The sequence below is a fragment of the Amblyomma maculatum genome, chromosome 1 (assembly GCF_055883805.1).
Source record: "Amblyomma maculatum isolate TAMU_Amacu chromosome 1, ASM5588380v1, whole genome shotgun sequence".
Lineage (NCBI taxonomy): Eukaryota > Metazoa > Arthropoda > Arachnida > Ixodida > Ixodidae > Amblyomma > Amblyomma maculatum.
This window is the reverse complement of record NC_139344.1, coordinates 16,998,171-17,011,955: the sequence shown is the minus strand read 5'-3', so window position 1 is coordinate 17,011,955 and position 13,785 is coordinate 16,998,171. Positions and strand designations below refer to the sequence as shown.

The 13,785-nt window shown below is 46.3% G+C and overlaps 1 protein-coding gene across 4 annotated transcripts in view; it reads left to right on the top strand.

Moving 5' to 3' along the window:
* Positions 1 to 13,514, top strand: part of Adat1 (Adenosine deaminase, tRNA-specific 1) — a 61,553-nt gene extending 48,039 nt beyond the window's left edge. For all 4 annotated transcript variants that reach the window (XM_084587802.1, XM_084587803.1, XM_084587801.1 and 1 more), the window contains one exon: positions 13,333 to 13,514. In XM_084587802.1, coding sequence (XP_084443928.1) covers positions 13,333 to 13,476 — 144 coding nt within the window. In that variant the 3' untranslated portion in view covers positions 13,477 to 13,514. The remainder of the gene's footprint in view (positions 1 to 13,332) is intronic.
* The last annotated feature ends 271 nt before the right edge of the window (positions 13,515 to 13,785 follow it).

The following is a 13,785-nucleotide window of genomic DNA, read 5'->3' as shown; positions in this document are numbered from 1 at the left end:
CGCATGTTTGCTAAATACCAAATTATTATGACTTTATGTGTATACGCTAGAGGTCGCTAAACGCTAAAATGTTGCGTTGTGCCCTATGTTGCGTTTTGCCCTGCTCTCCACCCCCCCCCCCCCACACACCCACACACACACACACTTCTTTAACCTGAACACACGAGTGTTGACCGCCGAGTCAATAAGCGCTGTACGATGGAACACAGCGGTGAAATGAACGAGAAAACGTGCGTGCGCGCAGTGAGCACTCCGGTGCAGCTGTGGGGCTTAGTGGCACGGGCAGAGGCACATTATTTTTCTTTACTTTTGGCCTGCCTCACCATAATATATGTCCCCTGCCAGGCTGTTACGGGAACCGGATCCAACCTCACCTGCTTTTTTGTGCGTTTGTCTGTGTGTTTTCTGCATGCCACTGGGAAAAGATTAGAAAAGGCCATGGGGCCTGCCCTTTAATTTGCCGCAGGAAAGTGCAACGTGACCCATAGCAAAAAGAAACAAAATGCTGATACGCATATAGTATAATCAGTGGGCATATATCACATTCCATCCAGCACTAGCGCTACCACCTGACCGCTTATTTTTAACTTCTGGAAGCGTTTAGAAAAGAAAAAGGATGATGACGGTAACGGTGCTCAAAAGAAGATGTGATGAGGTCCTGTTCCCAGAACAGCCTTGCAGAGGACAGCTGCACCGGAGTGCTCATTGCGCGTATGCGCATATTCTCACTCATTTTGCCAGTGTGCTCTGTCATACGGCGCTTATAGACTCCACGGTTGACGCTCGTGCGTTCAGGTTAACAAAGTGGAAGGGTGTATATACATACGAACGTACATACATGCATGCGCGCACGCGCGCGCACACACACACACACACTCGCGGTGAAATAAGCGAGAAAACGCGCGTGCGCACAATGAGCACTCCGGTGCAGTTGTGGGGCTTAGTGGCACGGGCAGAGGCACATTATTTTTCTTTACTTTTGGCCTGCCTCACCATAATATATGTCCTCTGCCAGGCTGTTAACTACACACACACACACACACACATGCATACATACTGTCACATAGTGGTGACAATGCCGTCGGCAACAAATGAGGAGACGACCTTCACAGGAATCAACGCTTTATTGGGTTGACTTGCACCCGCAAAAGAACTGAACAGCTCAGCGGCAGCGATATAACAATCATGCTCAGCGGTTGCCAAACAAAGAAGGCCGTCATACCGACAAACGCTCAATTTAAAAGCGGCAAGGAAACATCTAGATAAAGCTACAAACGGTAACTAGCACAACCTAGAACATTGCAGAAACATATGCGAGTGACGGGAATCTTCGAGACGCATCTCGGCGCATCTTGCGCGACAAAGGAACTGATAAATCTGCCCTTATGACAACAAGTATGAACAAAGAATACAGAATTGATCCGCGTGCCTGCCAGAATCAGAGTGATAAGGCCGCATGCCGGCAGCTGTCGAAAAAAGAACAAATAAAGATTTGAATTGTTTGCAGCAATACACACACACACACACGCTACATATATATGCATAATACATACATAGATATTTTTTTTTAAATTTGGCTCATAAAGGTTTGCTCTAATTTGTCTTCCATTTGATAACTTTGGAAAAAAACTTTTTACTTGCACAGCAGTCATTGTACCATGTGCAGAAATATATACCATATGTGCAGAAACTATATGCAACTGCCAGTACAACAGGAGCTGCACATAATTTTTGATTATCTGCCATCTGGTCACATGGTGCAACAACTGATGTGCAAGTAAGAAATTTGTTTCTAATGTTATCTGATCGAGTACAAGCCAGAGCAAACATTAATGAGCTGACTAGACATAAAAAAAAGTTAACTACTGTATCTCCAGCACAATCCTAGAACATTTTCGCAAAATTAACTCTGAACCTGGTTATGCCTCCAACGCATATCGATTTATCAACGGAATGAAAACTAACATATTTAGAACCTCATTTTTTTATGCGATAGCATTAAGGGGCTATGAGGGTCATGAAAACCCTATTGTTACTTTTCAAGATACCTTGCTGAAACTTGCCGTGCAAGTGCAGAATAGAATGGTGATTTCAGATTTGCATGTAAATTTCAAATATCTTGTCCGAAGTAGAAGATATGGCAGAATAACTATCCTAATTAGGTCATTTCTTATGGCCCATTATGGTAACTTGTCATTTAGAAAACGCCTCTTGTACAAACTGCAGATGTCTCAAAAGGTGCACTGCATATCCTAAAGCTTTCCTTTTTTTTTTCTTAATTATGATATATTAGCAATTAGACTAAATTTTGGCTAATAACTGCCACATACTTTTCTTCCCATCTTTGGTATTTATTTGTGATCAAGAAAGTGACATATGAATTTTCTTGGCTTTAACATGTGCAGTGGACCTTTTGAAATGTATTAAAAAAGGCGTTTTTTTTTAAGGAAGAATTGCCGTAATGGCCCGTAAGAAAGACATATGTCATTTTGTCATATTATCTCTTCCTGATGTGATGCAATATTTGAAATCTAAATGCATATTTCAGATCAGCATTCTATTCTGTACTTGCATGCTAAGTTTGAACAAGCTATGTTGAAAAATAAAGGAAAATTATTAAAGGCCCTCATCCCCTCCCGATGATCATATAAAACGGGCGTTTTCAGACTGGGTTCCGCAATCTGCTTTTGTGGATTCTGCCAGCTCATTGGACAAATGAGATGGAACATTGGTCTTGTGGCTGTAGTAATGTGCATTCATGTTTTGGATTGAAAGGTCTGAGCATGAGAGAGAGGCAGGCATTTAATAATGAAACTGACTGCCAAAAGCAAGAAAACAAGCAAATGCTTAAAAGAATCAACTAAATTATAGAAAAAATAGGACAGGTCTATTCACAAGCAACATCACCTTTATATAATAACAAAGGAGGAAGGGGGGGGGGGGGGGGGTCCTGCATATATAGATGATTATTGGGGTTCCTAGAAAGAAAAAAGTTTGAGATTGAGAATCCTTGATATAAAGCTAGGGAAAGAATTGGCCTTCTCAGTTATCTCATTTTGAAAGTAATTATACCATTGTAACAAAAAGTCTTGTTGTCATTCTGCTTGGTCAGCTAAGTAAATTCAATGACAGTAAACTTCTATCAGCTGGTAGAGAGTGTTTGGCCTTCAGAACTTTGGCTCTTGCTATGCGGGTATTGTTTAATGTTATGACTTGCTATGCGAGCATTGTTTAATGTTATGACAACATCTAATGTTGACACCCTTAGTGCCTTCAGTACTAAAGAGGCATATTTAGAGCTTGCTGCAAGACAACTATACTGAAAAACTAAGAAGCTCACATGGAGGCTAAGGGCTCCAACCTGGTTCCAAGATATGTTTTTACTCTGACTGAACTCAGAATTCTTCAGTTCTGGCCAGAATTAAGTTTCAAATGACAGAAAACATTGCTTTCACAAAAAAGGGGGGCCTTACCGCTCACTTCCTTCTTTTCAAAACTGTTCTTGAAAGTGAAATATATAATTCAGGAAGAGGTGCAGTATTGAGAAAGGATCAGAAAATAATGTATTTTCAGATATGCAGTGAAGGAAGTAAGTTGATGTTTTTTTAGTTCTTTTAATTTTTTGCTTACCCAGTCATCTTTTTAAAAAATGCACTGAAGGCACATTTAAGAATACAACTGATATGGGTATCTCTCATCATACTTTCCAACCTTCGCATACAAATTTAGCAATAAAATCGGTGGTACAGAAGTTTCTCTTTGTTAAGCAGTTGAAGGAAGATGAAGGCCTCACCTTTAGAAAGGGGTTTGTGAGCCATGGTTTTGCCCGACGACTGACAATTAATTCCAGTCTCTTTTAAAAAACTCCGGTTTATTTCCGGATAAACGCAAAAACATTCAATAAAAGGAACATCAAACAAAAGAAACGCCACTGCGCTAGAGACATGCTGTCGACGCGCACGACAATACACTGACAAGGATAAAACCTAACGAGGGTCAGGGCTTTACCACCGCAAGCAATACACTGCGGCGTGAACAGGGCGAGCGACAGGGCCAATGCACTAGCTGCGGCACAACAGATATTGCTCCTCGCGTGGCAGCCACTCACGCGAATACGCCTAGGCCATTTCTGCAGGCACTCCTTCCATCTTCGTATCGCCGGTCTTCTTTCCGTCGTCCGTGCACACCCCTTTGTCCCGCGACGCTCGCAGGCAGCCCCGCGCTGGCCTCCCCACCGGGGTGAAAGGCCTCGCGCCTTGTTTCCGACGCGCTTATCTGCCCTCGTCTCTTCGCCGCTAACATCCCGCCTCCAAGATTAGCTGCTCGCTCATGCACACTCGTGCTGCCCGTGCAAACACAATACAAATAGGAAAACTTACACTTAAAAAATTAGGCGCAGTTAAATGTGTATGAATCTGGTCGTGACTGTCTACAATCCTGCACTTGTGAAGTCTTCATGTAGCACATTGTGGCACATTTTTCTTTTTAAACTTGGGCCCTAGATTAGCTGAAACACCCTGTATGTTTGCATTTTTTACATCGTTTCTCAATATTGGGCCCCAGCTTCGAAACAAGAGAGAGCTGTTTCTAATTGAATTTTTGTCTTCTACGAAGGCAGCATCATATGGCCATTCCCACCATTGATGTTGAATTGTGAACTTATAGCAACAATGACTTATTTGCTTGCCTTCATGTGAGGAAAAAGAAGCTCATGATTGACTAAGGGTTTGTGCATTTGCAAAAGTGTGTCAAAATGACGTTTCATGATAAGGTGTCAGAGTGAGAGAAGAAACGGGTAGGTGATGGCTATGAGAGAGAGGACAATTTGAAGATGGGCGATAATGCTGCCTTGCCTTGAATGACAGTCGTAGCTCCTGTTGAAATGTGGTTGAGCATGTCTTGCCGAAATTGTGAGTGTTATTCACGACGATGCCCTCTTAGAGGATATAGAAACAAACAAAAATGATGCAGTGATAACGGACAGGATAAAGCTAACTGACTTGCAAATGGATGTTGTTGTCACAGTAACCACGAGCAATAAATTCTACTCAGGGTGGCCGAAATAGCTGTCTCATTTTGAAAGTTTGGTTGCAAAGAAACCATGGCAATGAAGAGGGGAATGTGGCCAGCTTTTTGTAGTGTGCAAGAGTTGGCCATCTCATGTACCATTTTATTGTCCACAGTTACTGTGCCATGAATGTCATACAGTTGTCAGTACTGCATTGGCTTATGAAAAAAACATTTTTTATTACAAAGTTATGCCATGGCTAATTGTGTGGAGCCTGCCATCAGCACCGCTTTCTGCTGTCATTCTTGTCAAATTCAGACGAGCATTGTCCCGGAACCGCAACCATACCAACTCTTGAACTGAGGCCTAAGCTTTCTGTCCGAATGGTATCCAGCAGATAAAGTTAATTAACAAACTTGCCTATCCTAGCACTCCTAGTGGGATGGGAACCAACACCACTGCAAATAGAGCACCTTCATTTCTCAGTGCCTCAAGCCAACTCAGCTATCGCCGTCTGGTTACTACCTTTTATATAGTACAAAGCTACCATTTGTCTGTTTGTTATGCACTTCCGAGTGCTCGGCGGTGGTAGTACAATGGCTGTGGCCACACCCGTGCAGGGGATCTGGGTGAGTGGATTAGAAATAGAATGGCTTGCGTGTGTCATCAACAGCAGCTTTAGGTAGCCACACATGAAGGTGTGAAGGTGTCCGTCAAGCAGTGAAGGTCGCCAGGCACACTAACCAGGAAACGCAGCTGGTGATGATGGTTCCCTCAGCCTTGAAAGCTGCCAGGGATACTGTGTGGGCGCCATTCCCAGATTGAACAACAGAAGCGTGGGAGCGTGGTGGAATGTCCAGCAACCAAGGGCCACAGCCACACGTGTGGCTACAAACATTTATGAGCCACCTTAGATGTGCTACACCCTTCCTGCTATGCATTTTATTCTTACACCTGCTTTCAACGGTGAGATAAGTTGTAAATTCTGGTGTTTTTAAACCTCATTTTCTGGGACTGCCCAAACATCTGGCCAACTCCGTAAGTAAGGGGTCCTGATCTGCCAGTGAGCCGGCAAACTCTCTGCTATGCTTCTTGGAAGCTGCAAAGAGAAGACACATGCTTTTATTTGCCTGCCCTTTGCTACACAGACCCTGCTCAATAGAAACCTCACCTTGCATTGTTGATTTGACGGCACTGTGAGTGCATGCACATTGCACTATAGCACATGGCTGCTGCCCATCAGCTTCATGATATATAGTGCAGCCTGTGCCTGCAAACTGAGCAGCACATTGTGTTGATTTGTGCACAAATAGGGACAGCAGTAACTATTGCTCTGTTTCTAGCATCGTAAATTGGGGGAACTTTTAAATCGTGCTGAATTTTGCCTCATGGTCTCTGTTGGACCAGTTGCCAAAATTTTGAAGATGCATCCTGCCAGTCTATCAGGTGGGCTTTCATACTGACACAGTGTGAAAAACTTAGTTTCATCTGTTGTTCAGATGCCGTTCACGACATTTGGGAGACATCAGAAGCTTTACGGTGCCAGATGGATCAAGTCATATGTTGAGTTTAGATCGGTTTGGATGAAACTGTCCCAGATGAAAGCATACCAACTGTACAGAGTAGTCTTCACCATATTTCAATGACAGTTATCGAACTGTCTGTTTGTGAATGAATAATTTGTGCCATACATTGGTTGCAGATTGACTGTCGCAACTTGGTAGACGACGTATCTACTTCTGCATGGTACAGTTACAAAATTGTATGGATACACTTGGCGCCATCGTTTAAACTGCTCAATGTAAAACTTTTTCTTGAACGTTTGCTGTAACGTCATGTATACAGTAAATTTTCGTTAATTCAGCCTTCAAGTGAGTAGAATAAATGTTTGAATTATCCGAAGGTGCGAATTATCGAATGGACCTGAAAGAAAAACTGCCCAAAACCGTTTGTATCGCAGTATATAATTTCATCTAATGGACACCTGTATGGTGGTCTGCATTTGAGATGAAACTCAAGTGAGGACAACGGTTTTTCCCGGACTCTTAAAGTGCTTTGCTACACTGTCGGAAACGTTGAAGTAGTGCTTCAGAATTGTAAAGCCTCCGCTGCCCTTTCAGCAGTGCGACGCAACTGCGGTGCTACCTCTTCACAAAACATTCCCGTCGTGTTTTGGAGATGCTTCCCCACACAGCAGCGAAGCGCGCTGTGCGGTGAAACTTCCCGCGAGTAGCGCGCAGTTGCAGCGTACTGGAAGCAGCGTGTGGATGCATCTCGAGGGATAAATGCGTAGCCTTTAGGGCAGCGCGACAACATCCCAAAATAAAAATGACAGGAATGAGGCGCCAACTATGGCGACGGCGCGACTGGCCGACGTGCGCGCCAGATCGCTGTCGCGGGTTCACGTGACTTTAAAGAAAGCGAAAGCACGGGCGAAGTGCGCGGACAGCACTTTTCCATGCAGTCGAGGTTCTGGGAGGTTTCGTACCTGCCGTCGTACCTCGAAGCGCTCCTCCGTTCGAATTAACCGGAGTTAGTACCTGCCGTCGTACCTCGAAGCGATCCTCCGTTCGAATTAACCGGAGTTAGGCTGTCCATTTTTCGAACTAACGTGCGTCTGACACAACCTAGACTTACATGGTCCACAGCCGGGACCGCGCGCCTAGTTTAAATTATCCGACTTGCCGAATTAACAGAGGTCAAATTAAAAGGTTTTGCTGTTTTTAAATTGCATTGAAGCTGAAATTATTATACTCAAAATTTGGACCAGTGAGCTTCCTCCGTGTCGATTCGGCGGCCTGTACGAACGGTATTTCATTCGCCTTTCTGCCGCCGCCTTGTGAATGCTAAGGCTGCAAGCTCTCTTCGCGAATCTGAGAACACCGTGGAATGATTCAGCGCGGTCGTTACCGGATTTGGCACGAACATTGTGCAGGGCGCCGTGAAACGTGCACGCATGCAAACTGGAGCTTGGTTGTGATTTGCACACTAACCGTTCAGTGTCAGGCGAGCATTTATAGGGTGAAATCCAACCGCCACCCTAAGCCAGTGGTCGTGTAACATATCACATGACTGACGCCACGCCCACCGGTCACATGGCTTCGCGCGACGGTGGCTTCCCGTGACCGGTAATGAGGTGCGGTCTGATTGCGCTCTGTACATGTGTTGATATAATACAACTGAATAAAAAAAAAAAGTGGAATTCGCCCCTCAAAGGACCGCCCTGAAGCAAGTGGCGTCGACCGGTTCTTAAGACGCCAATTGTTACAAAGCAAGGTGTGGCGAATAAAAGGTGCTTCTCCACGTCTTAAACGCATATTAACTGCGGCGCCATGGAAAATGGTTGACGCCATTCGCCGAGGGGCCTCCTTTGAGGGGCACCTGCCGCTTCATTCTTCGGTTGCATGCGACTGTACGGCCCGCCGCGGTGTTGCAGTGGTTAGGGCGCTTGACCTCTGCACCCAAGGATGCGGGATCGAATCCCGGCCGCGGCGGCCGTTTTTCAATGGAGGTGAAAACGAAGGCGCCCGTGTGCTGTGCGATGTCAGTGCACGTTAAAGAACCCCAGTTGATCGAAATTTTCGGAGCCCTCCACTGCGGCGTATCTCATAGTCCAACTCGCTTTGGGACGTTCAACTCCGTAAACCAAACCAATCAGTCGGTCGAGCATGCCAGCGCCGCCCGTAACGCTGCTCGTCTATATGTCAGTGCGTGGTCATCTGACCCTGCGCTGTGACCTCATGGGTCCTTCAGAATGGTTCCTTTCATGCTATGGCGTTAAAAAAAGCTCATTGTCGCTCCCCCCCCCCCCCCTTTTTTTTTTCGATAAAGAAATGCAGTGCACTAACAGAGCCGCCCCCTACAGGAATTGCCCCAAAATCCGCCCGTCTACAACTTTTCTCCACTCGATCCATTCGACGGTGACCAAAAATTGTGTGTGAATTTATTTAAAACTGAATTTAATAGAGTTGCGCGAATCACTTTCTCGAAACGTAATCGTACGCAAATAATGTAGAAACCGAACAGGATACCGATCGAACGTTTTGCGTGATTTTTCGTGCAAAACAGCTGACTGCAACGGTGGACATTTACTAGTAATCTGCTTGATTTCGCATATTTCCTATATTGTTCACCTGGAGGGATCTCCCAAGCATTGATCAGTTCGCTCTTGTTCGTGTTGCGCCAGGCGTCGGGTACCATCGCCACTGCGCCTGTTGAGGAAGGAATGTAGGCCGATGACGGAGAGTAGGAAAGGACAGCTGTATTTACATATTTACAGCGTTGGGGGGTTATAAAAACAAACTGAAAGCTGAGACGGCTGCTTAGGAGTCGCTGAGGGTTTGCTTCTCGTTGGGCGCTTTTAATAGCCGATCTCGTCGTTTTCCCGCCTTTTTCTATGCAATCACGGGGACTTGGTCCCCATATCTGGGTGGGGTCAGTGACGCTCCTTGGGTCGACTTCTCAGGTGACCGAGGTCTAGCATTCATTCACTGCACCCCTCCTCCAGCGCCTTACTTCAGACCACCTCTTTACCAATAAGCTGAGGCGCAGTTGCCGATGGCCCAAGGGTGGTTCAGCGCCGTGGTCCAAGAGACCTGCTGAAGGCGAACACCTGCGGAACCCACGACTTTGAAGAAGGGGAAGGGCACGGTTGACTGACAGTGACTTTCTTCCGTGCAGGCATTGAGCGATAATTTATGGCTGGGCTGCATTGTCATAGAGCCGTTTCTGCTGCACCAGCACCTTAATAGAAACCATATCTGATGCTGTGCCCCACTGTAGCGAAGGTGCATAGAAAAATACTGTCCGCTAGACTTGTGTCTCCGGACGTAGTTGCGGGCGCCACTGTTCTTTCCACGGTGGCCGCAAAGGAACGAGAACGCGGATACTCCCCATTGTAGCAGGGTCCCTCACTATACCGCCTTGGGTTGACTGAACTGAAACTTCCTTGGCGAGGAAAGACAGGAGAGGGGTCGTGTTACTACAGCCGGTAGCGAAATCCGCATTTATTGTGGTTATATATTTTTCATATTTCGATTCGAAGTTGAGGCTTTCTTCCCGCCACTGTAATTGAAGCTTAGTTTTCTCTCCTCTGGCGCCGTATAAGAAAAACGAGGCGAAACATAACATAAACGCAGACTCCGTGATTGCTGTCGCGCTGCGAGCGCGGCGAAATGAAAGCTACGGCTGGCCTGAGCATTCGCTTCGTTTGTACCATAGACCCATTCCCGAGCTCGACAATCTCGCTGGGAATGCTAGCCTCGACTCCGGCGACCTCGGTCCCAGAGAGCATGCAATGATTCCTAGGGTGGCAGCCAGCAAAACTACGGGTGCGGCCGCTGACATGCGTACCTTTAATGTTTCTGTTATTTCTTTACATGGGCGATAACGTAATATTGTAGTACGCTGTAGAAATGTCATGCACACGCTCATGTGCCGCACGAATCTCATTGATCATCTGTGATTTTCTTTATTGTGAGCTTTTATCCGACGTTTAAAATGACGACGTCATGGGGCTAAAAGAAGAAAACAGAATTAAAGCATCTAATAGCAGGGTGTCTAGCAACCGGGAAAACCGGGAATTGTCAGGGAAATTTCATGCACCGGGAAAAATCCGAGAAATGTCAGGGAAACCATCAAATTTCGCCAAGTCGGGGAAGATGGCACGATATATTCGGCAGTGCATTTTCATTTTAAGGTGGCGCACAGCAAATTGTTATTCATGCAGATTTTTTTTTTATTTTGTGTGTGTGTGTGTGTGTGTGTGTGTGTGTGTGTGTGTGTGTGTGTGTGTGTGTGTGTGTGTGTGTGTGTGTGTGTGTGTGTGTGTGTGTGTGTGTGTGCGCGTGTGCGTGTTCGTGCGCGCGCTGAGCGCGCAGGTACCGACGGTACGCTTGTGGCCGGTGCCTTCTGGTTTTTGTTTCACGCCTGTTTCTTACGGCTTTCAAAGGCTCGTTGCGCGCACGGTTATAATCTACTTTTTTCAGGAATCTCGATCGCAGGGAAAAAGGGAAAAACAATGCGTTTCATCGAGAAACACGAGCGCAAACGCAGATGCACAAAGCGGCAGCGATGGCGGCGAACGCGAAACAGGAAAAAGAAAAAAAAAAAAAAAGACGCGCCGATCAAGCCAGCCAATGGGAGACTCGGAACGGGGCTCTTGAAAAGCGCGCCGCGTGAGAGCCAATCAGAGACCATAAATGGTCTTCGAAAAACTGGCGCGCGCAACCAGTCCGCTTGAGCGAAGCCATTTTGAGATGGCACAAATTCCGCACAAAGAAAGCAGTTTCAAACCAAGCCCAAGATGGCTGCGATCGACCGGCTGCCCTAGAAGTATTTCTAGGGACCCTATAGCCCTTCATCCATGGCCGGCTGCAACGCCCGCGGCGCGCGGGAATTTCGAACAAATTTCCTCGTTTCGGGGGGCATTTCATGGCTGCCGTGACATTTGAAAGTCGATTTTATCGCATTTCCTGACCGAATTCAGCGTTAATAATGTGATCAAAATAGTTGGGTCATACTTAGCACATAAAAAGACCAGCGCAAAAAGTGGAGACAAAAGCAACACAAAACGACAGGATTGGCGCTGAGAGCGCCCGTCCTGTCGTTTTGTGTTCCTTTGTCCCCGTTTTTTGCGCTGGTCTTTTTATATGTTAATAATTTGAGTGCAGGTGCCCGAAAGGATAAACGTTCCGAAAATGAGTTTTTCTCAAAATCGATTTCTGACCATTTTCGACTGTTCTAAGACTCGCGTCTCTCCTTAACTCTACGGCTGATATCTTTGAGAATTTTCGCTACTGCAAGTCCAACTAATTTTACTTTCCAGGTGATCGCGCATTTATCGACAATCTGAAAGTTTGCAACTTAGACGCAGTTTCCTTTATTGGCCGCGGGCGGCGCCACTATAATGCACATAGGTGCCTCACATCGAGGCACCCTATATGCACCCGAATTTGACCAATCAAAATCGCCGTTCTTTGATACATGGGGACTATAGGAAGTTTCTCAGCTGTTGTATCAAAGAGCCCTGCTGAGGCTGGCATCAGTGCGCTTTTAATTTTCAGTAAACATTTGACTTTTTTGCCCTAGTAACACAACACTAGTAACACTAGTGTTACTAGTATTAACACTAGTAGCAGCCTTTCACTATTGTAAACTGCAGAATATGATTAATAAATAGCTTTTTGTTGAAAATTATTCGTCTATGCTCATCATCATCAACTACATTTTTGAGCCTCTTCACTCGTCAGGGAATTTGAACTGAAGGAGTCAGGGAAAACATGGACAAGTCGGGGATTTTGAAAATAGTGGTTTGCTAGACACCCAGAACATTGCTCTTGAAGCTTGAAAAATAATCTTTTACCGGGCAGGGACGATACGTGTATTGTCACTTGATCTTGTACTTTTCGCCTTACGAGAGGAGATGCCCCTTGGCGGGGTGTTGCGTTTACTTTAACCCGATAGCGGGCCCGTTCACCAGAAATTCGGCGTCCGTCGGCTTTGGCGTTGCGAGCGAAAAATCTCGATCATGGCGCTGGCAGCTGACATGGCCGAGCACTAACTGGACATAGGCTTGCATGACGTTACGTTAGGCAGGAGCTGCCAACTCGGTGCTCTCCTTTCACATGAACGCAGTCACGATCGTACAGATTGCAATTCTAGCAGAGCTTTATATGTGGGATGGTAGCCTACGCTATCGCGTCATACCCGTATAGGCGGAGCTTCAATGTCCCCCTTAATTCTTATTATGGTGGTACTTAATAAAAAGAATTCAAAATCAAGCCTCCCGGCCCGTGCCACGCAACGGGCTTTGGAGCGATCAAAATTATTGCCTATTTCGGCGCGCGGCAAATTTCTGGCACCGGATTCAGTGAGTCGCCAGTGTTCTGCGAAAAAGACCGGCGGACAGCATGAGGGGCTTTACATGCAATGGAGAGAGAGCGCGCTGATTGCGCCCCCCGCTCGATGCCCTGTAAACAGTAGTGTGGACGCGACGACGCTCGAATCTGAAGATAAGCGCAGTCGTACGTGACGCCGGCTTCGCCGTGCACCGCGGCGCGTGTTCTTTGTTTTCTCGCCCTGAGAAAACAATGACGATGCGACATCACGGAACTCCCCGCGCCTTCGTCGCGAAACCTTTCCGGAGGCAGCGCCTGTGCGGGCCACTTCACCTCCCTCTTGGGGGGGGGGGGGGGGGGGGGGGGGAAGGGGGGGGGGGGCGGTAGATTATTTTTATGCTGTATTCACGTTTATTTTTTTTTTCTGTAATAGGCTATTTAGAACTTGAGAGTAGAATAGCTAAAATTACGTCTTTTCTCTTCCAGGGAGACGATCTGCAAACCTACTCGCAGTATAAGCAAGCCGCAAAAGTCTACCAAGAAAGGAAGGCCGATTTTCACACGCGCCTTCCAGGATGGACCAAAAAATCTCCAAAGCTGCAAAGCTTCACTATCCAAGAAAGCATGTGACCTCCGTGCCCTACTTGGAAATAAAGAGTACAAATCCGTTACAACTATTGGTGTGCTCATGCTTTCAGTGTTTGTAGGCCGCCGTGTAGCAGTCATGTAGAACTTCTACCGAAGTACGACGGCCATTACCAGTTTGTTAGCCGCTGCATCACCGTGTCTGCACCCGCTGGCGTTTGCAACACTCGGTTTTATATGTTTGGAAGGAAAAGAAACGCCTTTGCTAACCCGGTAACTTTGTCGCCGCTTTTGCAAGGCTATAACCTGCTGAGGAAATGCTCGCGTGACAATAGCAGTCCTATGATGGAATTC